Genomic DNA, 24,914 nt, shown 5'->3' with positions numbered 1-24,914 from the left:
CTCCCCATCCCTGTCCCAGACAGCATTAATCTTTCTAATCTCTTTGCCATTTCAGTGTTTAATGTAGAAGCTCAGGGTGTGGACTCCAGAGTCAGATCACTGGGGTTCATGTCCCAGCGAACACCCTTTTTCAGGCTATGGGGACTCTGGGCAAGTTACTTAGCCTCTATGTTCCTGTCTCCTCATCGGTAAAATGGGGCTAATACTAGTTCTTATAAAATAGTGCTGTTGTGAGCATTAATGACATAACTTATGCAAAGTGTCAGTACATAGGAAGTCCCCAACAAATAGCAGTTGTCTATAACTGTCGTTGTCTAAAGCATCACATGTAGTGATTATCTGCCATTCAGGTAAAGGTTTTGTACAGAAAACAGAACTGAGCTGAACAGAATGATGGAAGGTTGTCATCCTTCCTTCCTAAGGGGGAGATGAAGGGCTAGTGTGTGAGAAGGCTGATGGCGCTGCGGGAGTGGTGCAGAGGGGGACCAACCTGCCCTGTTTGTCCAGGATTGGGACACAGCTGGTAATACTGGGATGGTAATACTGCGGTGGTAACACTGGGAAAGCCCTGGGCAAACTGGGACGAGTTGGTCACCTAGCAGTGTGCCTTTGGGGTTTGAGATTGGTCTGTGTTGAGAATCGGAGCTCAGATGGGGTGTTGAGCTAGAGGATAGTTTGGATGGGGGTACAGGGCCCCCCAAGGTCAGGGCTCTTGACTTGGCAGAGTTAAGACTGTGTCAGAGGTTACAGGGGGCAGGGGTCTGGTGTTTGGGACCAACAGAGCAAGCTGGAATGCACAGCGAGCCCGGCGGTAGCGGTCATCTTGTTTGGGGGAGGGGAGGGGAGGGCAGGGGCTGGGCTTTGGCGCCTCCCAGCCGCTCACCTGGCTGAGGCATCGTCCACTTTTTGCACTCAAACAGGCTGCTGGGTGCCGACAGCTCTCCAACACCAGCCCAGTTTACTGCCCGGGCACGGAACTCATAGAAGTGGCCTTCATGAAGGTCACTGACCTTGAAGAGCAAAAGCACAGACCGTGAAGGCTGGGGCTGGGGAGGCAGGGGACGAGGTTCACAGCAGGAGGTCTATAGGAGCTTCACGTAAGACTGGTCTGCACTTGACAATCAGCTGGATTGTCGAGGCACCAAACCTGAGGCCTCTCTCAGCCTCAGGACCTCCAACCCTGACCCCCACTCTCCACCCACACAAATCAGGACACCAGGCCAGTGGCCGCATTACAGCCTCACCTTGCACATCTGGGTGGGGATGGGCTGCTGGTTGACCGAGTGCCAGTCCAGTTGCTCTGAGTCGTGTTGGTCCAGGAAGTAGCCCAGGATCTTGCCCCCTCCACGCCGCTTAGGGGGTTTCCACCCAATGACCATATAATTTTCCCCACAGTTCAGGAGGGCGAAGTCATATGGAGCAGATGGTGCAGCTACGGGGAGGCAAGGGGGTGAGGGCCACTGCTCCCGAGGGGCGGCCGGACTGGGCGGTGGGGCCCGAGGGAGGCAGTGAGCCTCCCCCAGTGGGTGCCCACCCTGCCCTGGGGCATGGACTTAGCCAGTAGCGTCCACTGGTAATGCTGACTCAGCTGCGTGCAGGGCACCTGGGCCTCCGAGCTGGTCAGACTTCACCCCATGGCCTCAGGCCGTTGCTACTTCCTCCCCAAAGGAAGGGGTGGTGGGGGTCAGCACCAGATCCCCTGAGAAGGCTTCTGCCCCATGGCCTCTGGAGTTGGACCCTCCAAGAGGTGGTGGATAAGCCCCCTGCTCTCTGCTCAGCCCAGGTCTGTCCCCAGAGGTGTGCAGGCTGCACCTGCCCCGTGGACTTACCCAGAGCCTGCTTGACCTTGACGGGTTCGGTGGCGGCTGAGCTCTCCCCAACTCCAGCCTCGCTGACTGACCTGATACAAAACTCATACTCCTTCCCTGTCCTCAGCCCGGGAACTGTAAACCTGGGAGAGAAATGTACAGCCTTCAGGAAGGGCCAAACCAGCAGCAGGGAGACATTCCTGAACTTTCTAGAACAACACTGTGGGGATAAGTGGCCACCAGCGTGGTAGGAGTTGAGGCCTCAGTTCTTGCCTAAAGACCTTGCCCCTGCCCCCAGAGTGATGCCTGCCCCATGGAGGATGAGGTCCTTAAGGTTTTAAAGGATGTAGCTTCCAGAGCCCATCATTAAGGTGCGAATACGCTGGGAAAGTTACCAGTTGAAGGCCCAGGTAGCCAACCCCTAAACTGAGCAACTGGTACATCTCTAGGACTTTGGGCCTCGTCCTGGAAACACAACAAATGGCTCTTCTGATCTGTACGGTTGCTGTGACTGAAGCACAGAGTCCTTTTAAAGACCCCTGAATTACCAGCCAGAGACGTACAAGGACACTCTGCTTACAGAAAAATGTCCTCCCATCCTGTCTCTTCTTTTTTTTTTTTTGTGGTAGGCGGGCCTCTCACTGCTGTGGCCTCTCCCGCTGCAGAGCACAGGCTCCAGACGCGCAGGCTCAGCGGCCATGGCTCACGGGCCCAGCCGCTCCACGGCATGTGCGATCTTCCCGGACCGGGGCACGAACCCGTGTCCCCTGCATCGGCAGGCGGACTCTCAACCACTGTGCCACCAGGGAAGCCCCTGTCTCTTCTTGATAAGATCCAAACTGTGAACCTCTTTTTTCCCTTTTCACTTATCAACATTTTCCTGTAGCAAATCTTGTTCTACAGGGAGCTTCCCTCGGCCAGTTGACCCCGAGGAGTTGAATGTTGGAATGTCAGAGGGGCCTTTATGGATCAAACCATTCAGTTTCTTCATTTTACAGGTAGGGAAGGGCTTCCCCAGAAGGAATGGGGTGAGCCAAGAGCACACAGCCAGTTAGGAACAACCTGGACCGAGCCCGGGTCTCCCGAATCCCAGCGCAGCGCCTGCCCGTTCAGTATTCATTCATTCAGGTCTTTTTTGAGCATCTCCTGTGAGCCAGGTTCTGAGGAGCTCATGGAACGGTGGTGGACCAGACCCTACCTCCCAGCTGAGCTCCCTTCACACCATCACCCCAGGCAGCACTGCTGGGCTGTTTAGCCTCTTTCCAGCCCTGACACATGTAACCGATGACATGCGCACATGTGACGAGGTCTCTGGACGTACCAGAGGATCACGCCACGCCCCACGTGTGGCACGTTCTTCCGACATGCCACTTTCATCACATGACTCTCCCTCAGCCCCTGTCCTCCCCTTCAGGGACGGACATCTGAATGCAAGTCAGGGGAGAGATGTCATCCTAGGGATAACCTGGACTCTGAGCTCATTTGTCCAAAACCCAATTAATTATCCTCCAACTGGAGAACTTTAGCAGTGACAAAGTATGAGTGACCGTGAGGCACCGTGTGCCAGAGGGGCACCAGGTCCTGTTCCCTTTTCTGGGTGAGATAATCTTGGGGCTCGCAGCCCAGGGTGAGGGGAGCCCACAGATGTGCTCAGGGCCCAGCCGGTCGTCTGATGGAAAGGGAAGGGGGGGTGGGTGTCACCACCTGAGCCCCTGCCCCCACAGAGCCTCAAAACGGAGAGAACTCATGAGTCCAGAAGCCTCGAGGGTTCTGCCTGCAAGGACCGGGGCCACCGAGTGAGGAGGGAGACTCAGAGGGGAGTGGGAGTGGCATAGGCAAGAGCACAGGAGTCTGGGCGGAGGGTCAGAGAGGGCAAGTCTCTGTGCAAAGGTGCCCGGAGAGTGAGGGGCGGGTGTGCAGCCTGAGCCCCAGCCGCCCTGGCTGCACTCTCTGCCTCTCTGTCTCTAAGCTCCTGGAAAGACAAGGCCTAGGCAGTCACCACTACCTGCAAACAGCACGCTCCTAGTGAGTGTTGCCGCAAAAGAGGCCGTCTGGGCCAAGTGCACTTACTAGCTAGGTGAGGTTTGGCAAACTCCATAACTGCTCTGTGCCTCGGTTTCTTCATCTGTACAATGATAATAGAAGTAATAGTCCTAAGTTCAGAGGATTGCAGCCAGAACTAAACGACCTCATATATGAAAAGAACTTAGAACAGTGCCCAATGCCCAAGGCACCGAGAACGGCAGAGGCTTCATTATTACTACGGCCCTGCCCTAGGGCAGGAAGGGGTGGGGGCAAACTCACCTGCTGCCCTGGATGGGTTTGTTGTTAACTGTTTTCCACTCAGATGATCCTGCCTCCCGGGAGTAGATGTAATAACCCAGGAGCTCTGGGCTGTCTTTCACAGGATCCCAGGTCAGGGAGACAGAGGTCTGCGTGTCTCGGAAAGCTTGAACTTGAGTTGGAGGAGGGAGAGTGGCTAAAAATCAGAAGTGTGGACTGAGTGAAGATGCTGAGTTACACGGCTGGGGAGGGGGAGGCGTATGGGAGAGGCGGGGAGGTGCGCACGTGGCAATCAAGGGGGGCACGTGTGTTGCAGACATGCCCTGGGGCTTTGGGCAGCTCTTCCCTAGTCCCAGAGGTGTCCTCCAGACTCTTGTGTTCTGAAAGTCTTCTCTCATCTTACCTCCAAACATCTCCGCTTCCTCACTAAAATCCCCATTCATTAACCCTACTATCGCTCTCTCTCTCTTAGAAGTCACCAGATCTGACAATTTTCCTCAGCCTTATCTTTGATCTCTAGGAAACTTCATTTTATTTCCCTTGAAACTTTAACTTTCATGGCTCCCTGAGACTATGCTCCTTGAGGTAGAGTTTGCCATGTTGTGTTAAATGGACAGATCTGGATGGATGGATGGAAGAATGGATGGATGGACAGATGGATGGATGAATGGATCAATAGACTAATGGATGGACAGGTGGCTGAATAGATGGATAGATGGATGAAAGGATGGATGGATATATGTCAGATACAGGACCTTCCTAGTTCTCTTTTTCCTTCTCAAACTCCTTACACATCCTTTTGTGACTTGCCCTCTTTCTTGTTTTTTTTTTTTTTTTTTTTTTTTTTGTGGTACGCAGGCCTCTCACTGTTGTGGCCTCTCCCATTGCAGAGCACAGGCTCCGGACGCGCAGGCTCAGCGGCCATGGCTCACGGCCCCAGCCGCTCCGCGGCATGTGGGATCTTCCCGGACCAGGGCACGAACCCGTGTCCCCTGCATTGGCAGGCGGACTCTCAACCACTGCACCACCAGGGAAGCCCTCCCCCTCTTTCTTTTGTCTCCAAATGTGGGACTCCTCCAAGCGTCTGTCCCTTGACTTGCTCCATTTTTCTCCTCTTTTCTCATCTCAAGTGTCCACCTATTCCCATGTCTTCAGCCCTCACCTCTCTGCAGGAGACTCCCCAGGCTTTACCTCCAGGCCTGCTCTCTCTCCTGAATTCTAGAGCCTCATCTTCCATTTTTCCCTGGACGCCTCTCCTTGTGTTCTGGTGGTGCCTCAAAGTCAACAGGCAGAGGCTGAACTCAGCATCAATCCAACATAAATCCAGTAACTACTGAGTGCCTGCTCTGAGCCAGGCTCTGCACTTGGCCCAGGGGAAGTACTGAGAAACAGACTTGGGGTCCTGGGCTCAGGAAGGTCCTGTCAGCAACTTCAGCCTCTCAGGCTGAAGACAGTGTGACAGTGGATGAAGGCTGGGTGGTGGGAGAGGGTAGAAGGAGGGCACTCAGGGGCCCCATGTGTCCAAGAGACCTGATTCTACCCATAGGCAAGAACTTGAGCTGAGGACATCCACGTATGGAGTAGTACTCACGCACTAACATCATGATTTCAAGACCTGAGGATATGTTTGTGGCATAATGTTAATTGTAAAAGGTAGAATGCAAAGCTCTACACGTGGTTTGATTGGACTTTCAGAAAGATGCATTGGCGTGCATGCGTCAGAGACCAGAGGCCCAAGCGCCTAGATGTTCACAGTGGTTACCCTTGGTCAGCGGGATCCTGGGGTGGAGGGAATTCTCTTCCCTCCCTCCCTCCCTCCCTTCCTCTCTCTCTCTCTCTCTCTCTCTCTCTCTCGCTTCTTTTGTATTTTCCCATTTTTGTACAATAACTTCACTTTCATAATACAAGTAAATGTCTTTTCTTTTTTCCTCTCCTCCCCTCCTCTCTCTTCTTTTCCTCTCCTTTCCTTCTCCGAACTGTACCAGAACCTTGCCCTAAGGCTGCCTTGTGGTCCAGAGACTGCCCACATCCAATCACAAACCAGTCACTGGCCAGGCCCCTGAGTCAAGACTAAATGTTAACCAGACCAGAATTAGAGAAAAACTCCATTTGCCCACCAACCTATTTATACTTACTATGAATATATATATCCATATATATATATATATTTTTTTTCTACATTATTGAAACAGTACAAATCTAGGACTTTGAAATCTTCCCCAAACAGGCCTTGCAGCGTATCAGGCTCTTCTCAGATGGGCAGCGCTACAGCTGGTTCCTTAAAGGACTAGCTGGTGATGGCAGGGAACCTTCTGATCTTATCAGAATCCAGAGGCCTGAGAGGAGAGAGGGAACCCCGGGAAGTCAGGACCAGGATGGAGCTGCCGCTGGGAGACTCGGGAAGGAGCCACAGGTGGGGGCGATAACCAGGCCTTCAGAACAACGGGTTTGGCTGGTGAGGACGCCAAGGTTTGCAGCTCAGAAATGACCTGCCCAGGCCCACGCTGTGCTGCAGATGAGAGGGGTCCCACCTGGTGAGGCGGATTGGGGTGGGACCAGGGAGAGGGCCGGAGGCCTGCCCAGGGGCTCACTCCTGGCTGCACAAGGTGGGGTCAGGCCCTGGTTGGAGACGTTTAGAACTGAGGGACCACTTGGTCACACTCAGATCCTGTGCTGGACCTGGCTGGATTCTGCAACCTGTGAATTGTTGATCTAGAAAAAAATGTCTATACTTTCAAGAGCCTCTTGCCCAGAGAAATGTATCAATAATTCTTGATGGTATAAAGTTTTACAGGCCTGTGATCATGTTGCTTTTCAGCTTCGAGATAGGTAGAAGTGGTCAAGGACAGAGAAACGGGCACGGCTGTGTCCCTGCAGCCATGGGGTCCCGAGCCCCGGATGCTGACAGCCTGGTCTGGCCTGGCCTGGCCCCACCTCCTGCATCACACAGGTACCTGGCTTCCCCCTCAAGGCGATGGGCTCGCTGGGCTCCGAGGGATCGCTCATGCCGTACTGGTTTATCGCTCGCACTCTGAAGACGTACGACTTCCCTTTCTCCAGATCCAAAAGGGCGAATCTCGGGGATTTCACAGGCGTTTCTGAGTTGATGGCCTCCCAGGTGCCGCTACCTATGACCGACTGTGACAAGGGAGAGAAACTAGCCTTTGGTTAAGTGGTTGCCTTCCCACATGTGCTCTCACTAACTTCTATCCTTGGCCCAGGCTGCCCCTCAACCCCTGAACTCTGGATCCACCTGCCTCCGTGACGTCTCTACCTGGATGCCCATCGAGCATCTCACATTCAACAGAGCTGACCCTGGAACTTGCCCCCCTGCCAATGCAGTCCACATCGAGTTAGTGGCACCCGTCCTTTCAGCTGCTCAGGCCAGAACCCTGGGACCCATCCTGGACTCTTTCTCTCATTTCTCATCCCCCGAAGATGCTCTGTCGACAAACCCAGTTGGCTCGAAATTTATCCAGAGTCCAACCATGGCTTTTCACCCTCATGCTCCCCTCCACAGCCTTGATCCAAGCCACCATCGTCTCTCACCTGAGTTACCTCAATAGCCTCCTAACTGGTCTGCCTGTTTCTACCTTTAACTCCCTTCAGTCTTTTCTCCAAATGACAGGCAGAGGCATCCTTTTACAACACAAGTCAGATCACATCCGTGTCTGCCCAGAACCCTCCCAAGCCCCGCATCTCCCTCAGAGTGAAATTCTACATGGCTTGACTCCTGCCACCTGTCTGGCCACATTCCATGCCCCCCTTTGCCCACTCACCAGGCTCTGTGTCCCCCTGCTGTTCCTTGATGGTGCCAGGCCCAATCCCTGCCTCTGGGCCTTTGCACTTGCTGGTCCCTTTTCTTGGAATGTTCTTCCCCCAGAAATCTCTGGTTTGCCCCTCACTTCCTTTGGGTCTTTACTCAAAACTCACCTTCTCAGGGTGGCCTCCCCAGCACCGCCCCCCATATGAAAGGTCAGCAGCCCCTCCCTCAACACTTCAAATCCCCTCCATGCTGTCTGTCTTTCTCCTAAGCTCCTACCATTAGCAAACGTGTCAAATACTTTTCGGATTCATCTTCTTTGTCATCCATCCCCCACCCCCTACTCCAGTCTCAGCTCTGGAGGCAGGAGTTTGTCTGTTTATCCACCACTGAGAACAGTACTGACGCATGAGAGGTGCTCAGTCTATGTTTGTGGGATGAATACATGAGTAAATGGATGAATTCTCACAATAACTCTGCAAAGTAAGGGTTAATTTCCCCCACCAATGAGGAAATTCAGGTTCAGGAAGTTTTGGTAACTTGGCCAAAAGTCACACATCTAATAGCTGGCACATTTGGTATTTAAGCTCAGGTGTGGGTACCCCCACACCTGCTCATTCTACACAGCATCAGGGGCCCCAAAGGCAGCCATAAATCCTGTGTCTCTGGGTAGATAGAGGGTGAAGAGCCGAGGGTGATGCAGGTTAATAGGCACCCAGAGGCCACTTCGGCCGAGTCTGGGTGTGAGAGTTAAAACCTAGAAGCCCTGGGGGGACCCACTGGCCCTGCCCTCTCTGTGCTTTTCCCTCCCAAGGCCCACCTGGCTGTCAGTAGCCTAGAACCCAGGTAGGCTAAGAAATCGCTACAAAAACCAAGGAACACGGCTGAGCACCCACTGCGTGCCAAGTTCTGTTCTAAGTCTTGACGTGCTTTAGTTAATTTGATTCTCACATCAACCCTATAAGATGTACAATTATTATGTCTATTTCATGGAAGAAGAAACTGAGGCACAGAGAGGTTAAATTTCTTGCCCAAGGTCACACAGCTAGTAAGTAGCAGAGACAAGATTAGAGCCCAGGCAGTCTGACTCCAAGGTCTTAACCATTATACGCTATAGCCTCACAAAACAAATCCTCCATTATCCATAGCTTTCCCATGTCAGAGAAATAGGATCACCTGTGAATGTGCAGAGAGGCCCATCTGGACAACGAGAGCCACAGACTCTTCCCTGGAACCTTTTTATTCCTTGATTCACTAAACCTGTACTGTCCACCTGCCATGTGCCAGGCACCGTGCTGGACCCAGCGAGTAATGAGAAGGTAAACCTGGTGTCTTCCTTTAGGGGGATCAGAGGCAAGAGCATCTCCTTGGGAAGGGTTTACAGTCCCAGGGCTGCGGGCCCTGGCTATGTGCTGCTTTGACTTCACCCTCACAGGGTAGGGTGTCCATTCTATGCTGGAGGGAACTGAGGCTCAGAGAACTTAGCAAAGGAGCTCACACAGCAGGTCAGGAATGAAATGGATCTTAACACCATGCTGTTTTTTACTCTGCCACAATGCCTCCCCTCCACTGTGAAATCCATTTCACATGAGCTGCCCCCCTCCCCAGTCTCCTGCCCCTACTCTGCCCCCAGGGAGAACCGCCTCCTGGTGCTACCCACCTCCACCCCCCATGCCCTGTATGTGCTGTCTGCCAGTGACCCTGGCAGGTGGGCACCATCCTGGCTTCCCTCCCACCCTGGCCCTGGCCGAGGTTGGGTGTTCGACCTGATGTGTGACCAGGTGCCAGACAGACTTGGGGTGCGGGTGTACGCAGGACATGGCGGATCTACTGTTGCCATTGTCTGTGTCTCTTGATTTTGTGTATTTCCGTGAACAGCTTCCGGAACTGCCATCAGTAACTGACCTCTCAGGGCTGGAGGTAACCTCGAAAGGTCATTTAATCCACCCGCCTGCCTCTGTGCAGGGCTATGCTCAAGCCTTCCAGGCAGGAAATTCTCTTCTCTTCAGGCCTCCCAGGGGACACTGTCGGGGTCTCCCAGCGCCTCCCTGAACACCCCCCCGCCACGTCCTGGTAACACAGCACGTCTGTTTCTCAGGCCGGCCTGGGGCTGGGGCCCTTGGGGTCTCCGTACCTTCTCCAGGAAGTACGTCAGTGGGGCTTTGCCCCGGGGTCTTGGCTTCTCCCAGCCCAGAACCACATAGGCCTCGTGGATCTCGCTGGCGTGGACATTGGTCGGGGGCGAGGGGATGGTCACGAAGTCTGGAATCAGAGCCATTGGGGGTGGGGGGAGATGTGTGGGCCGTTGGAGACCCCAGATCTCAGCCCCTCACTTCATTGAGGAGGGAACTGGGGCCCAGAGAGGGGCAGGAACTTGCTCCAGTCACCCAGCAAGGCCGGGCAGAGCCAGGGCCAGAACCCAGGTCTCCCCACATCCTGCTGGGACTTTCCCCGATGTCTACTTCCTCCGTGAGGGGCGCAGTCGCCCACCAGAGAGCCTGGCCCCTCAGCCTGGATCCTGCCCGTGCTCGCCTCCCCGCACCCTGCACACGACAGCTTCTGCCTCTGGGTTCAGTTTGTGGCCCAGAGTTTCCAGAACCGCAAAGGGGGCTGGAGTCTTGAGACAAAGTGTCAGGAGGTTCACACGTACCTTCAGAATCATCTGTGCTGACCGTGATCGTTTTTCCTGTATCAAAGGGGATCTCTAGTGGGGAGAAGGGAACATGTTAGGGGAGAGCTAAGGGGTGCAGGGTGTGTGTGGTGGGCGGGCTCAGCAGGCCACAGGGAAGGGCCTGCCCCACTCTGGGTGCTGATTCCTCCCCCACTTCTGGTCCTGGCCTTCCGGCCCCTCACTGTGTGTCCTCAAGCAGGGCCATCTGGGCCCCAGCGATCTCAGGGGTCCAAAGTGCAGCACTGCTGCTCTTGGACCCCAAAGATGCTCTGTCCTCTCGGGACAGAGAGAAGTGATGGGGTCAGATCCCTAGGGCACGGCAAACCCAAATCAGGCTGACTCCTCAGAGCTGAGAGGGCTGTGTTCCCCCCACCGTGCAGGCTGGGGGCTTCTGAGGCGGGACGGTTTTCCTCCTTCAGATTAAGGGCATCCGAGGAGGGTGCTGTGGTTTTACCCCAGATTAGCATCTTGTGTGGACAGGTTTGTGTTTCAGACGCGCTGTACCTTCCCCCTCCAGCTAGGGGTTGCTAAGGACAGCACTGTCTCCTCCATCAGATTAGGGGTTCCTGAGGGCTGGGCTGTGTCTCCCCTCCTGGATCAGGGCTTGGCATGGGGGCTGTGCGCCTGTCTCCTGCGTGAGGCAGTCCTGAGCATGCCCTGACTGATGCTCTGGAATGTCCCTGCAGGGCCTCTGTGCCCACCTGTCTTCTTCCGGGCTTCCTCAGGGTCGCCCATGGCAACCGGTTCTGAAGCCTTGGAGGGGACGCTGCTGCCCGCTCTGCTGATGGCTCTCACCCGGAACCGATAGCTCTGGCCTTCGACGAGGCCTTGGATTGGGCACCGACAGGTCCCGCCGGGGGCCTGGTGGCAGGGCACCCATTGTTCGGACTCGCCCTGGCACCTGTGGGAGAGAGGCCTCGGCTGCAGCCCCTGTCCGTGACTCACATCTTCCCAGGGTGAGCCTCTTCCAGGGCCCTTCCCCCGCCCTGGGCTGCCGGCCCAGCTCATCTCTCTCCATTTAGAAGCCCGGCTCCAACCTCGGGCCCCAGGAGGCCTTCTCACCATCCTCCACCAAGCGCGATGCTAATCAAAATAGCTAGTGCCTCCCATGAGCTTTCCTGCGTGTCTGGAGCCATCTGTGTCCCTCCGCACCTGCTATCGCGTTTAATCCTGACGGTCCTCACGGTTAGGTGTGATTACCTTCACTCTACCAACGGGATCCGCGTTTAGAGAGTGAGACGACTTGCCCAAGGTCACATGGCTTGTGAGTGGGCGAGTTAGCCTTTCCCCAGAGGGCTGTCCACTCCCTGTCGGAGTGCCTTCCAGAGTGACCCTCGGAGTCTGGGCTCTCTGTGCCCCCCTGGGTGCCACTGTCCTCAGTACTGGCTGGATGGGGCCATGTACCTCAGTTTCCTCATCTGTAGAATGGGGCACTAGAGAGTCCCCCTGCCCCCTTAGATAGGGATTGTTGGAAGGATTCGAGTGGCTGGTTTAGCTTACCTCCAGCTAGGGCCCCGGAGCCGGCGGCAGGTGAGGGAGGGGGGGTGTTCTAGGCCTCCCCTTTCCTGGTGTGCCCCCTCCCTCCCGCGTCAGTGCTACTCTGTCTCCGGCACTCAGGGAGGACAGCATCCACACTTGCTCAGGTTTCAAGCACTGATGTTTGCCCCTCCCAGTGGCAGCTCCTGCTGTAAAGGGTCTAGAGGGCAGCGGCTGACTCCAGGGGCGGACACCCTTCTATTGCCCCTAAATAACACATTTACCTCCTGCCCTATTCCAAGGACAGGCATGGGGGTCCCTCTTTCCCGTGGCCCCCACGTTTATCCTCACAGAGCCATCTACCCCCATGGGCTCTGCCACTGAAGAGACCGACTCACAGCTCAATGGAGTAGCTGGTGATGGGGTTGCCACGTGTGTCGCTGGGCGGGGTCCACGTCAGGATGAGGCAGTCCCTGTTCACGTTCAGGCATCGAACATTCAGGGGGGATCCTGGAGCCCCGGGCTTCTCGGCTGCAGCATCTGAAGCCCGGGGTGGGCGGGGGTGGGAAGAGAGTGGGGGGAGGCTCTTCCCGTCAATGTCCACTTGGCGACAGACCCCCTCCCATTCTCACCCCTCATCCTCTTCTCATTCACCACCCCCCAGGGGCTCAGTTGGATCTCGAGGAGAACGACCTGAATAACAGCCTCTTCCTTTCAAACAACAGCATCTGGGGGTAGGGGTAGGAGTACCGTTTATTAGGGGCCCATTCTACGCCACACACCTGCACAATTGGCATAATTAACCTCTGAGTCCCGGCGCAACCCCCCATCTTGCAGGTGGGAAAACTGAGTGTCATAGAGGAGAAGTGAATTTCCCCAAATCACCCAGCTAGTGAAGTGGCAAAGCCAGGAGACAGAAATCAACCAGGACTAGAATGGTCCCAGCCCACGATCAGCCCTCCCTCTCCAGCTGGCTCCGCGTCTCAGACTCTCAGGCTGTGTCCCTTTGGAGGGTCATGGGATGCACAGGGATTCTTAGAGAGACTCTACCCCAGCACCCCCAATATATAGCATGGAAACCGAGGCCTCAAGGAGCAGGGATTCGCCCAAATGTCCCACAGCAAATCAGTCAAGGCAGAGCCCCGGTCCCCCACCGCCCCCTCACCTCTCACAAACACATAGGCGCTCTGCTCCCGGAGCCCAAAGGGCGAGGGCACCTGGACCGTGTAGAGACCCTCGTCCTCCTTGTAGGCGCAGGACACCTTCAGGGACGCCTGGCGGTCTATGTAGAGGATCTGCCGGCGGCTGGAGGACTTCAGCAGCCTCCCTGCAGAGGGAGGGGTCCAGGGTGAGCCCGTGGGGGATCTGGGCCTCACCTGGGAACCCACAGATGCTCTGGGGGTCTAGGCAGAGGGGAGTTTGGCCTGGCTAGAGCCTGAGGCTCTGCTGGGCAGTTGGGGAGGGGGTGGTGACCTCCAGGACTCTGCCAACGTGGTCTCTGAACTCTCCTCTGCAGAAGGCTTGAGGCGGGCAGGGGGTGGCAGGGCCGGGCCCAGGGAAGGGGCTGGGGCTTCAGTGAGGTAATGAGGGTTCAGGGAAGTGGTCAGCGGCTGGGTGAGCGGCTCGGTAAGGAGTCGGAGGTCCTGTGAAGAAGTGGGACCAAGAGAGATGGGGCCTGTGTGAGGGTCAGGGGCTCATTGGGACGCTGGGGGCTGGAGAAAGGAGGCGGGGCTCGGTGGGCAGGGGGTGTGAGCTTAATGGAGGGAGGGGTGCCAGTGAGGCGGGTGGGGACTGGGCAGGCGGGACCTTAGTGAGGGGAGGGGGAAGGGGCTCTGGGGCTCTAGGCCTCGCCCTGCGGTCCTGCTGTTGCACCACCCTGCTCCTTGTGCCACGCGAAGGCCCCTCCCTCCTGCCAGCGCCTCTGTTCCGGAAGACCTGCAGGTTTGGGAAAGCTCTTTGCCTGTTGTCGCAGCTGTTTCTCAGGGCTCGCGGCTTTCCCTCCACTCCTCCACTCCAGCCCCCAGCAGGGGCAGCTTCCCCAGGCTCAAGCTCTGGGGTGTCAGGGGGCTGTGCTCCTGGCCCTTTGGCTGCAGGTCTGGTCACGAATGGGGCAGGAAGCCCAGCTGTTCCTCTCCTCCCTGGCTGACCGGCCTTCCCCAGCCCTGGCCCATGACCCCCCGTAAACCTTCCAGCTCACGAGTAGCAGTTATGTACCTGCACCTACAACCCTGACTCTGAAAAGCCCGAGGCAATTGTCACAACCTGCCCTGACCCTCCTCAGGCTGACCTGCTCCTGGCCTTAGCCTCTGTTCTTGTTGCTTCAAATGTCATCACCTACCCCTAGGGTGCTGATGTCGAGTCCATAGATGTAAAGGGCTGGGCTGGTGCCTGGCCAACCACAGGCTCTCAATGGGCAGTGTGCAATTGTGTTCTGGCTTCCTGCTTCCTCCCGGATGGACAGCCCCTTGAGCTTACGCACGTCTGTTCCTAACCCTGCCCCGGCACCCAGCACAGGGCCTGGCACCACAGGTGCTCGGTGACACTTTGCAGGGTGACTTGATCTGAACCCACCTGGCTGTGCTCTGCTTCCCTCTACCTCATCAGCACCCATCGCCCAGCTTGTACCAGTTAGGGGGCGGGTATAGCTGAGTTCCTCTCTCCACCGGGGGTCCCAGGGGTGGGAATGGAGCCAGGGCTCTAGTCCCTCTCTGGCTTCCACCTCTGCCTCTGCAGGTAAGGGGCCAGGACTAGGGGTCCTCACCATCCCGGAACCACTGGATGTTCTGCTCGGCGTCTAATACATCTTCAGAAAATAGGCAGGACAGGGAGAAGGGTTCCTTCTCACGGGCGAAGACTGGTTTCAGCACCGATGTGAATTCCACGTTGGAGCCAAACATCAGTCCTGGGTGGGAACAGAAATTTAGGGCAGAAGTCTTCTAAGGCTGCCAGCTCAGCCTGGGGCTTAGATGCGAGTGAGGACCCTTCTGGGGTGTCCCCGCTCCTCTGGGTCAGGATTCACAGTTTTGCAGGTGGTGTTAACAAAGAGAAGAGGGGGCCTGATCCTGGGGGCCGGGGGTGGGGGAGAGATTTCTCTGGGTGGGACCAGATGAGCTGAAACGGCAAATACTGGTTTGTCTTTTTGGATTTGCCTTTTTCTCATTCAGTCTTGGCCACTGAGAGTGCAGCAGCTGGAGGCAGCTCTGGGGTGCCTAGGGACCCCAGAAACCAGTCTACAGGTATGAACAGTTTATAGGCAAACCACACGTGGACATCCCTTTGTGGGCAGTGGATGGCGATATTCTAAAGGGGACTGTTGGGGGCCCTGACGAGGAGCCCCAGACACCCTCCTCCCTGAGGGCCCATCCCTCCCCAAGCCTCCTTACTTTTAAAGATCTCCGAATCGAAGCCAGCATCCTTCCCCAGGTAAGCTGAAAACCCAGAGCAAATGGAGTTGGAGAAGGCTCAGAGCCCACGTTCCTACTGGATTTTGGAGGCATGGCCTTTGGTCATGGGTTTGAATCCTGATCTGGCAGTGGCTCCCCCTTCAGCTTGGGGAAAGTTCCCTAGCCTTTCTGTGCCTCAGTTCCTTATTGACTCCTCCCTGATGGTGGTGGCGGGGGGGTTCTGAATACATGAGTTCACATGAACAAAGCCCTCAGCAGGAACCTGGCATACAGTCAGTGCTCAATAAATGGTGGTTTCCTTCCTTTACCCAAATCCACCGCCAGAATCACAGTCCTACAGGTGGAGCCTGGTCAGACTGGGATTTCTGGTGGGTCCAGGGCAGCGCTAAGAGAGCCTCCTGGAGGCTTCAGGGTGAAGTCCAAGGTGGTGTGGACACGGACCACCAGGGGATAGTGAGAACATTTTTATTCACATAGCGGGTACCACGTGCCGCTTATTAACTCGTTTAATCCACAGCAGCCTTGTCTGTTGTTGTCATTATTATCCTCTCATACAAATGAGGAAACTGAGGCATAATCACCTAGCGAGCACCCCAGCAGCCTGAAGCCAGGACATGACACTGGTCCCTGGGATGGCCTTGATGGAGGAGGGATGGGGATATGTGGATGAAATGATGGGAAGGACGGGTGGACAGAGGAAGGCAGGGCCCAAGGGCCCGATGCCTGACCTTGCAATCGACTCTGGGCACTGCCTATAGGGACGGCTCAGATTCCACCCAGAGAGCCTGGCCTGGCAGCGGGGACAGCTGCCTACCAAGAGCGATTTGGGGAACAAGGCAGAGGGGTGGAGAGGCTGTGAAGGACAGTTTAAGAAGGTCCGATGAGAGGCTGGGGACTGTCTGCTGCTCAGTGTGTGTGTGTGTGTGTGTGTGTGTGTGTGTGTGTGCAGCTTCTCTCAGGGCACTGAGGGCAAAGCCTTGGGCTCAAAGGTGTGGCCTTCTGGGCTGGGCTCGGCCCTGATCCAGCCAAGTTTTACCTAAACCATCTCATTTAATCCACAGGAGTATCTGAGGGAGGTGGTAGGATGCCCCCTTTGCAGGTGGGGAGGTCAGGTAAGTGAGACGGCACCCAGGCTCACACGGCCGGTCAGCGCCAGAGGCAGCAGGTGGACGGGGGCCTGAAGGAGTCCTGAGTGTCTCCTCTGCCTCCTGCTGTGATTAACCTCCAGGAGGGACCTGAGCCCACTGGGGAATATGCACCAGAAGCCAAAAGGGGCAGTGGGGGTCAGGAGGGGACTTGGTAGGCATCGACCTTTGCCCCTGAGGACCGCTGGTAGCCAGGCCGCCCTCCCAGAGGCCCTGAGCTGGATCTGGACCCAAGCCCAGCTCGATGGGATGAGCATGCTCTTTGGGGACAGGCAGGTGGGGTCCCCTTGAACAGGGATATAGGTTGTACAGTCTGAGGGCGGAGGATCTCACTTGCTCTGAAGGCCTGGGGAGCGGGAATCCCGGTGGCTGCCCTGGTCACCTGATCCCAGACCAAATACCGCTGGGCTGAGGGTCCCTCCCCGAGTCTGGCGCAGACTCATGTCCTCATCTGCTCATCTGGGGTTTGCTGTGGGCTTTCTGGCCTGTTGGTGATGGCAGGACTCACTGCGGACAAGGACTTTGGCGAAGGAGGAGGCCTGGCCGTAGGCGTTCTTGACCATCACTGTGTAGGTGCCTGCGTCCTCAATGGTGCATCTGAAAAGCAGGGAGGGAGATGTTCCCCCTGAGACGGCTGGGCTCCACGGGAAACTCAAGTCCCCGTGCAGGTGGGGTGTGGGGGGAAGGGGGGGTTAACAGGAAGGCCTGGGGGAGGACTTCAGGCTCTAGGTCAGGGCCTGCCTCTGAGAAGCTGGGGGCCTTTGGGCTGCCACTGTCCCTCTCCAGGCCTCCCGGTCCTCCTTTGAAAATCTCGGGATGTAACAGCAGCCTAAACCACCTCAGGTGAAAATACTTTGAAAATATGATTGTTATCAGAACACTTAAGCTAAGTGACTTGTCCAGAGTCCCAGAGCAACTGGAATTCAACCGAGCTTCGAGGGGACGAGCCCTCCCCCAGGCACGGCCTCTGGCCCTATCAACACCTCCAGAGCAGAACCCTGGAGCTGGAGCTGCCCCAGGTACACTGCCAGTCTGTGCCAGAACCGGGCCGGATGCCCAGGGGTTCTCAACCGCAGGCCTGGTTTTCACCACCAGCCAGGCCAGCCTTGTCTTGTTCCCAGTGGAGGCTTGGGCCAGCTCCACCCCAGGGCACCACGGTGGCAAAGAGGGTAGATGGTAGGACACAAGTCACACATCCAACCCCATCAGCAAGCAGAGAGGCCCCTCGGTGCCCCCTCCCCTCCCCTGGCTGCTCGGGGCAGGAATCCCTCTCGTTTCAAGGGCCGGTTCCATGTGTCCCTCCAGGCTGCCCAGCCCTGCATGCTCTCCCCAACTGTGCAGCCCACGGGGCGCCTCCCTTTGTAGCCTTGGATGGTCAGGTATTTATGTCCATGTAGCCTCACTTTGCTTTTCGAGGGTCCTGTTCATATTTGTGTCTCTGAAGCCCGAGTTGCTTGAGGTGGAGGGTTTGGTGTATTGGAAAGAACCCAGATGGAGAGAACTGACTCAAACCCAGGCCCTGCCCTGTACAGGCTGCGCAAGACACTTAATCTTTCAGAGCCTCCGTTTTCTCACCTGTGACACGGACAGAACAACGCTTCCCTGCATTGTGCAGAATGGTGGTGGGCATTATGTGTAAAGCAGCGAGCGCAGGGCTGAGCACCTGGAGGAATTCAACCCCTGGCAGCTCGTACGCATAACGCACACTTCGGGGCAGACTGCGCTCAAATGCTCCCTCCATACATCCTGCCTCTTCTTTTAAAACCATGCTTAAGACTCACCACCTCCTAAAAGGCCTGCCTAACTCTCTCCTTCCAGCTGCTCCCCCTTGCACGTGTGTGTGTGTGTGTGTGTGTGTGTGTGTGTATACGTGTGTTTTCTCTCCTCCAGCAAGGAGCTCTCCCTGCATGCCTAGCTCAGCATTCACTCAGTCCTTGCTGCTAGCCTCTGAGTCCAAATTTTTCACCGTGTATCCCAAGGCTTTAGAATCACATGGGGGTGTTTTTTTAATACAAATGCCTGGGCCGCACTTCAGAACTATTTAATCTGACTCTCTGAGGGCAAAAGGAGGGTACATCCCAGAAATCAGTATTTTAACAAGCACCCCAGGTACTTCTGAAGATGAGGCTGACTTGGTTCATAGCTCCGAGGAAGGGTTTGGATTCATTGCTCTGGCTGTGGTAGTGCTAGGACTGGGGGCCGTGCGTCTCTAGGGCTCATGGTCCTACCTCCTAATCTCCAGTGTCAGCAGTCCATAGTTATTGGTGATTCGGTACTTTCCGGCAGGGAAGAGGCGGAGATCAATTCGCATGTCATTTTTGTACCTGTAGAGACACAGTGGTGTGTGGAAGGCAGTGTGATTCTGTGTGGGAAGGATCCCGAGCCTCTCAGACCTGGATTCCAACCTCGGCTTTGTGCTGCTTACCTGTGTGACCCAGGGCAGCACTTTCACTGCTCTGAACCTCAGTTTTCCTCATCTGTGAAATGGGAATAATAATTGCACTGACTTTGTAGGGTTGTTGTGATGATTAAATGGGATAAGATATGTAAAGCTTGAAGACTGTACATATCACTGGTCCCCAACCTTTTTGGCACCAGGGACCGGTTTCGTGGAAGACAATTTTTCCACAGACCGGGAGGGGTGGGGAGGGGGATGGTTCAGGGGTTGGGAATCCCTGCTGTAGATGCTCAAGGGTTCATTCTCTTCTGGAGGGCGAGAAGAGGGAGCTGTCATTAGGGGTATCTACCCCTCCCCCTACCAGTGGTATCCCCCAAAGACCAGGCCCCAGCTTTTCCTTCCTCTCTGAAGGGGGTACCAAGGAAAGTTCCCCATCCCTACCTTCTTGTCAACCCCAAGGACAGCAGTTCTTGATCTCAGTTCTTGTTAAAATCACTAGAGGAAGCTTTAACAATCTCCATGCTCAGAGTCTGAACATAAGCCTTTGAGAATTTGCACCAGAAACTGCTCATTGGTCTCCAGTAGCCATTCTCCCTCTTATTCTAAAGTAAATATGACATGTTTCTTAGCCTCTCTTTCTGCTAGGTTTGGCCATGTGACTAAACTAAGTCTTGTCAGCAGAAAGTAAGTACAAGCTTCTGATGACATCCTTTGCCCCTTTTCCCATCATCTTTCCCTCCATTCTGCGGCAAGACTATGGCCATGAGGGCTGCATCTCGAACCAGGAAGGCCTGTGCCCTGAAGCAGTGTGAGGGAACAGGCCTGCGTCCCGGAGGAATCTGTGGTGGAGTTGCCACAGCAGCCCTGCCCTGTCTACATCAGACATTTACATGAAAGAAAAAAAAGATCTATCTTATTTAAGCCTTAAAAAAATCTCCATGCCCAGTCTCAAGCCCAGATCAATGAAATCAGAGTTTCTGGGCATGGGAACTAGGTATCAGTAATTTTTAAAATTTCTCAGGTGATTCCCGAGCATGGCCCTGCAGATCGCCCTGCCCCGCTCTACCCTGGATACTTCCTTTTGTTTTCTGTGAACTCTGGGGTCTGGTTTTATCTGCCACAGGCACTGAACAATGAGGTGGCCTTGTGTCTGTCCACAGCCCACTGGGGTATGTTCTGGAGGCCTGAGGAGTCGGGGTTGGCGAGTGAATGTCTGTGAAAATTAGCTTGCTGTGTGACCTTGGGCAAATCAGTCCCCCTCTCTGGGCCTCTGTGTCCATGAGAACTTTGCATGAAAAATCAGCCCCAGTGGTGGTTGAGTTCAAAGAGGAGGCCTTGGCCAAGAGAGGGCACCCCAACCTCAGTACATCACCTTCCTTGGACAGCACCCCCCCCCCGCCCCCGTTTGTCTCCATGGCAACCAAACAGTGCTGTGCCCACGCCCCACTACACAGCCCCCAGGCTGTGACCTCTTCTGAAAGGAACCCAACTAAGTCTCCTGTGGGGAGGATGGTGCCTAATCTGCATGCCCAATCTTTCCACATCTCCCAGGCCTGGGGACCAAGGTCAGCCCCCCTCACCCGCCAGCTGTCAGGAACATTACAGACAACTCAGCCTGGCCAGCTTTCTGCCTTTCCCAGAAAAAGCAGCAGCTGCAGCTCTGGGCACAACCTGGGCAGCCAGAGACCTGAGGTCTCATTTTGCCCCCCTCTGGGCTTCAGTCTCCTGCCTGTACGGCAGGCCCTTGAAGGATGAGGCTGAATGGCAGCCAATCATAAAACAGCATTAAGTGAGACAGCTAAGGCGAGGCACCCAGCCCAGAGCCTGGCTCAGAGAGGCCCACATAAAAGAGTGAGATTTTTATTATTTTTCTAGGTTTATTTTCCCCCTACGTATTCTGGTGTGTTTCCCTCCCCCCCTTATTTTTTTAATTTTTAAGTTTTTGGCCATGCGGCTTGTGGGATCTTAGTTCCCCCACCAGGGATCGAACCTATGCCCCTGGCAGTGAAAGCGCCGAGTCCTAACCACTGGCCAGCCAGGAATTCCCCATATTTTGGTGTGAGATTTTACTTTTGAAGGCTACTTGGCCTGGGAGAGTGATTCTGACATTAATGAATTGTGGCCAGGGCCCACTTCTGCAGTATAAACATAGCCAGCCTGGGCCTTGCCTAACTCGCCTGAAGTTGCCCCTGCATTCAGGAAGTGCTCAATAATTGGTGAATGAATGGACTCGCCTGACAAGCCTGGGCAGCCAGTATCTTCCTGCTGACCGGGGGGCTGGGTCTCTACCAGGGCCCGGGCAGAGCTCTGGAGGCCAATCCCGGGATGATGTGTGGCCCTGCCGGAGGTGATTGATGAAGGGAAACCAGATCCCAAAGCCAGGAGCCCCGGGGGCCACCTGAGTCCCTCTGGCTGGAGGTGGGCCTGGCCTTGGCCTCTGCCACTTACAAAGAATGCTCAGCTCCTTGTTGTGGCAACCTTGCTGGCAAGGGTGGAAACAAGACTCCCTCCCAAGAGGCTCCCATGGCATGGCTTAGATGTGGGCCTCAGTGCCAGGGCAGGGCAGGGCTTAGCTGCCAGGCCAGGCCAGCTGAGCAGCTGACCCCCACTTAGCCCAGGCTGGCTGTTGGGAGCAGTCCTCCTACCGGACTGCCTTGGTTCCCAAGGAATGTGAATGAATGCCACCTGGCAATGACCAGCCCCAAGGCCACCTCCCTCAGAACACTCTTCTTGATTGCTCTTGGCCTAAGCTCTTTTTCTTTCTCTGACTTCTGAGGCATTATATATGCTTTAAGGAAAAAAAAAAAAGAAAAGCCAACTGGAATGATCACTTTCCTACTCTCCACCCCCACCTCCACCAGGCCCATTCAGGAGGCTCCTGCCTCTGCCCGCCTCCACCAGCAAGGCTTCGACTCTGTGGTTCTGTCACGGGTTCACTCCCAGGAACGGCACCTCCTGCTTTCCCAGCACCTTTCAAGTTCTGAGGGCTTCCACGTTGTCGTGGCATTAAATCCTCGCCACGTGCAAGCCGGACAGGAGGTCTTCAACCCATTTTACAGAACAGGATATGGAGGCAGGACCAGAGAGGTTAAGAGCCATAGTTGAGACCACACACCAAGTTGGCAGAGAGAGAGCGAGGCCTGAGCTCCTTCTCACTACAGGGCCCCCGCCCTCCCTGCCTCCCCCGATCTTCCTGCAGCCCCAGGGATGTCCAGCTCAGAGCAGCTGCCTTCACATGCCACCAGAACCATATTTTTACAAGCGCTGGCTCCCCAGGCAGCCCAGACTTCTAGCCCCAGGCTGGCTGGGAGGCAGCTAAGAATAACCCCTCTTGAGCCTCCCCAGCAGCTGCTGCTCTGTTTGGGGAGGGCAGAGCTCAGGGTCTGTGGGTCGGCAGCTTTTCTAAGGCGGCAGGAACTTCTAGGGGAGGGGCCGGGTCCCTGGAAGGGAGGTGTTGGGTGTAAGGAACTCACACTCAGGGAACCCCCAGAGGCCCAGAGCATGGGGGCAGGGCAAGGGCCCCTTCTCTCCTGCCCCCCGGGGGCTTACCAGGTGACCTGGGGTGGAGGCGAGGCCTGGACGGTGCAGGTCAGTAGGACCGTGGTGTGCTCCCAGACGGCGTGGGAGCGCAGCGGGATCCAGAACCAGGGCCCGCGTCCGGAACACAGATCCCTCAGCTCCTTGGCCTCCCGGACCTTCTTCTCTGTCTGGAGGTGGGAGGGGGCCTGTGACTTCTATGAGCCGGGGCACCACCTCTCCCCAGTCTTTGCTGTTACCTTTCCCCCGACACCCAGGCTCTGGAGTCGGGCCCACGTGGGCTGGAGCCGCGCACCCCCCCAACCAGTGGCTGAGAGGCAGCGTGCCACAGAGGGCAGGGCGTGGGGTCAAGGCCAAATGCTGCTACTTACTAGCTGTGAGACCATAGGCCAGTCCTCCATTTCCTTATCTGTAAAATGGGGATGATAATAATATTCCCCCACCCTCCTGTGGGGTTGCAGTGAGGATTAAATGAGTTAATATGTGAAAAACGTAGGCACTAATAACACCCATGTAAGTATTACAGCTATTGTTGTCCTGCCCAGGGAGGGGGAATGGAAGTGGCTTCAGATCCCTGACATTTGTTAGGAGTAGCATTCCCTGAAGGTCTTCTGTGTTCTAGGCACTGGGAAAGTGACTTTACCAGCTTGATCTCATTTACTTCCCACCTCGACACCACATACACCCATTTTACAAATGAGAAAACCGAGGCTCAGTTAGAATTATTGCTTGACCAAGGTCACGCAGCTAGAGGGTAGGGGCACTGGGATGTCCAGCTCTTCTTGAGAAGGGGGTAGGTTGAGTTGGCTGGCGTGTGATGGGTCTCAGTTTTCAGGGCCCTGGAGGCCCCAGCCCATCCCTCTCACCCGCCGTCTCAGCGCCTTCCGGTCTCGCCTCTGGCGCAGCAGCCACTGGGTCCGTAGGAAGGCGATCTCCATCCTCTCCCACTCATTGCCGAAGCCCACCCGCTTCTGCCCTCTCTCCTCCAGCTGCACGGTGCTGGTCTGGCGCCTCAGCTGGGCCTCCCTGCGGTGACGGAGGCCATCAGGGGTGGAGACCCTGGGGGTGGTGATGTGGGGACGCCCTGGCCCTGCCTTCTCCACGCCCAGCACTGCCGGCCACACTTAAAGCTTCTTGAGGACAAGGGCAACTTTTAATCCTCTCTTGCCTCCAGAATGCCCTGCGTGGGTCCAGCTTTTAGAAGGTGCGTAATGAATATGATTGATCCAGTTCACGAGGCTCTTTCACAAGCCATCGTTCCTCTTGTTTTCACTGCAAGCAGGTGGACAGGTCTTAGTCTCCCCGTTCTACAGGGTAGGGACCTGAGGCTGGGTAACCTGCTCCAGGCCAGCCAGGACCAGGACCCAGGCCTCCTGATGCTCTCAGGCTCAGAGGCCTTCCCATCTCGGGCCTCGTGTCCAAAACGTGGGCTGCTTTCCTTGTTCCTCCTCTCCCCATCCCCGCCTCCTTCCCCGCCACGGAAGCCGGGTGGTGAAGTACAGACCCCCACCAGCCTCTCCCCCGGGGACGCTCCCTCACTACTGCCTGAGGGCTCATCCAGAGGGTGGTGCGGCGGGCCTTGTGGTCAGTCAGCCCCGGGCTTAAACCTCTGACTAGCCGCTTACTCTAGATGTGTAACTTCGGGCAGGTTCTTTAAGCTGAGTGTGGGAGCCCAGTGGGGAGGCAGAGGACTGGACAGGACGACCTCTTCCCGGCCCAGGGCTCTCTGGCAAGGTCACCTGACTTACCACGACGTCTCTGAGGAGGCCGTCAGAGCCAGGGCTGCTGCGAGGGCGTAGTCTGCTGCGCTGAACCGATACTCTTCCTCGCTGCCCCCGGGAAAAGAGAGGTCATGGCTCCTGCAGGTTTGGCTGGGGGTCTGGCTGGGGGATCCATCCTCCTACCTCGGGGTACTAGCAGGCACCCTCGTTCCTCACACCGGGCTCTCAGAAAGCAGGGCTGTGCCTGTCTCCTCAAACTCAAGTACACAGAGGTCAGGGCCACGCCTCCCCCCGCAGACCGGGGCCTCCAGAGAGCAGAGCTGCGCCTCCCCGGCGGGCCGAGGGCCCTGGGGGCAGCGCAGGGGCTGGGCTGGGTCCCCGAGGCTCCCACCTGCTGCGGAAGGTCCGTTTCCGCGCGGAGGAGCCCATCCGCAGGCTGTGCTGCTGTTCAGATTTCTGCTCTTCCTCGTGGCGGTGCTCCAGCCTGTGCATCGCCACGGTCTGGGGTGCCCGGGGCTCCCCCATACCTCCCGGGCTCTGAGGCAGAGTCATGGCTGCAAGAGCGACGACCTGCCGAGCCAAGGTACACGGTCACTCCACCAGGCGTCCACCCGCCCCTTCCCCGTGGGGTCCGCCAGCATCTCTGGAGGGTTGCCGGTAGGGGTTCTCTCTCCCGTGGTTAGACAGGGGAGCTCAGGCCCGATGCGG

At 56.3% G+C, this 24,914-nt stretch overlaps 1 protein-coding gene across 1 annotated transcript in view; it reads right to left on the bottom strand.

Annotated features, from left to right (window-relative positions):
* The window catches only part of MYOM3 (myomesin 3), a 47,294-nt gene that overhangs the window by 20,036 nt on the left and 2,344 nt on the right, over positions 1-24,914 (bottom strand). Inside the window, exons 2-19 of the mRNA XM_030874833.2 lie at positions 24,598-24,776; positions 24,234-24,314; positions 23,352-23,511; positions 22,498-22,655; positions 18,779-18,874; positions 17,059-17,147; positions 15,385-15,429; positions 14,763-14,903; positions 13,167-13,328; positions 12,400-12,541; positions 11,227-11,426; positions 10,505-10,558; positions 9,989-10,116; positions 7,046-7,229; positions 4,113-4,287; positions 1,830-1,951; positions 1,245-1,432; positions 884-1,010 (exon numbers count right to left, since the gene is read on the bottom strand). Coding sequence (XP_030730693.2) covers positions 884-1,010; positions 1,245-1,432; positions 1,830-1,951; positions 4,113-4,287; positions 7,046-7,229; positions 9,989-10,116; positions 10,505-10,558; positions 11,227-11,426; positions 12,400-12,541; positions 13,167-13,328; positions 14,763-14,903; positions 15,385-15,429; positions 17,059-17,147; positions 18,779-18,874; positions 22,498-22,655; positions 23,352-23,511; positions 24,234-24,314; positions 24,598-24,758 — 2,413 coding nt within the window. The 5' untranslated portion in view covers positions 24,759-24,776. The remainder of the gene's footprint in view (positions 1-883; positions 1,011-1,244; positions 1,433-1,829; positions 1,952-4,112; positions 4,288-7,045; positions 7,230-9,988; positions 10,117-10,504; positions 10,559-11,226; positions 11,427-12,399; positions 12,542-13,166; positions 13,329-14,762; positions 14,904-15,384; positions 15,430-17,058; positions 17,148-18,778; positions 18,875-22,497; positions 22,656-23,351; positions 23,512-24,233; positions 24,315-24,597; positions 24,777-24,914) is intronic.

Source organism: Globicephala melas, chromosome 1 (assembly GCF_963455315.2).
Source record: "Globicephala melas chromosome 1, mGloMel1.2, whole genome shotgun sequence".
Classification (NCBI taxonomy): Eukaryota; Metazoa; Chordata; class Mammalia; order Artiodactyla; family Delphinidae; genus Globicephala; species Globicephala melas.
The sequence above is the reverse complement of the archived record's forward strand: the minus strand, read 5'-3'. Positions and strand labels throughout refer to the sequence as shown.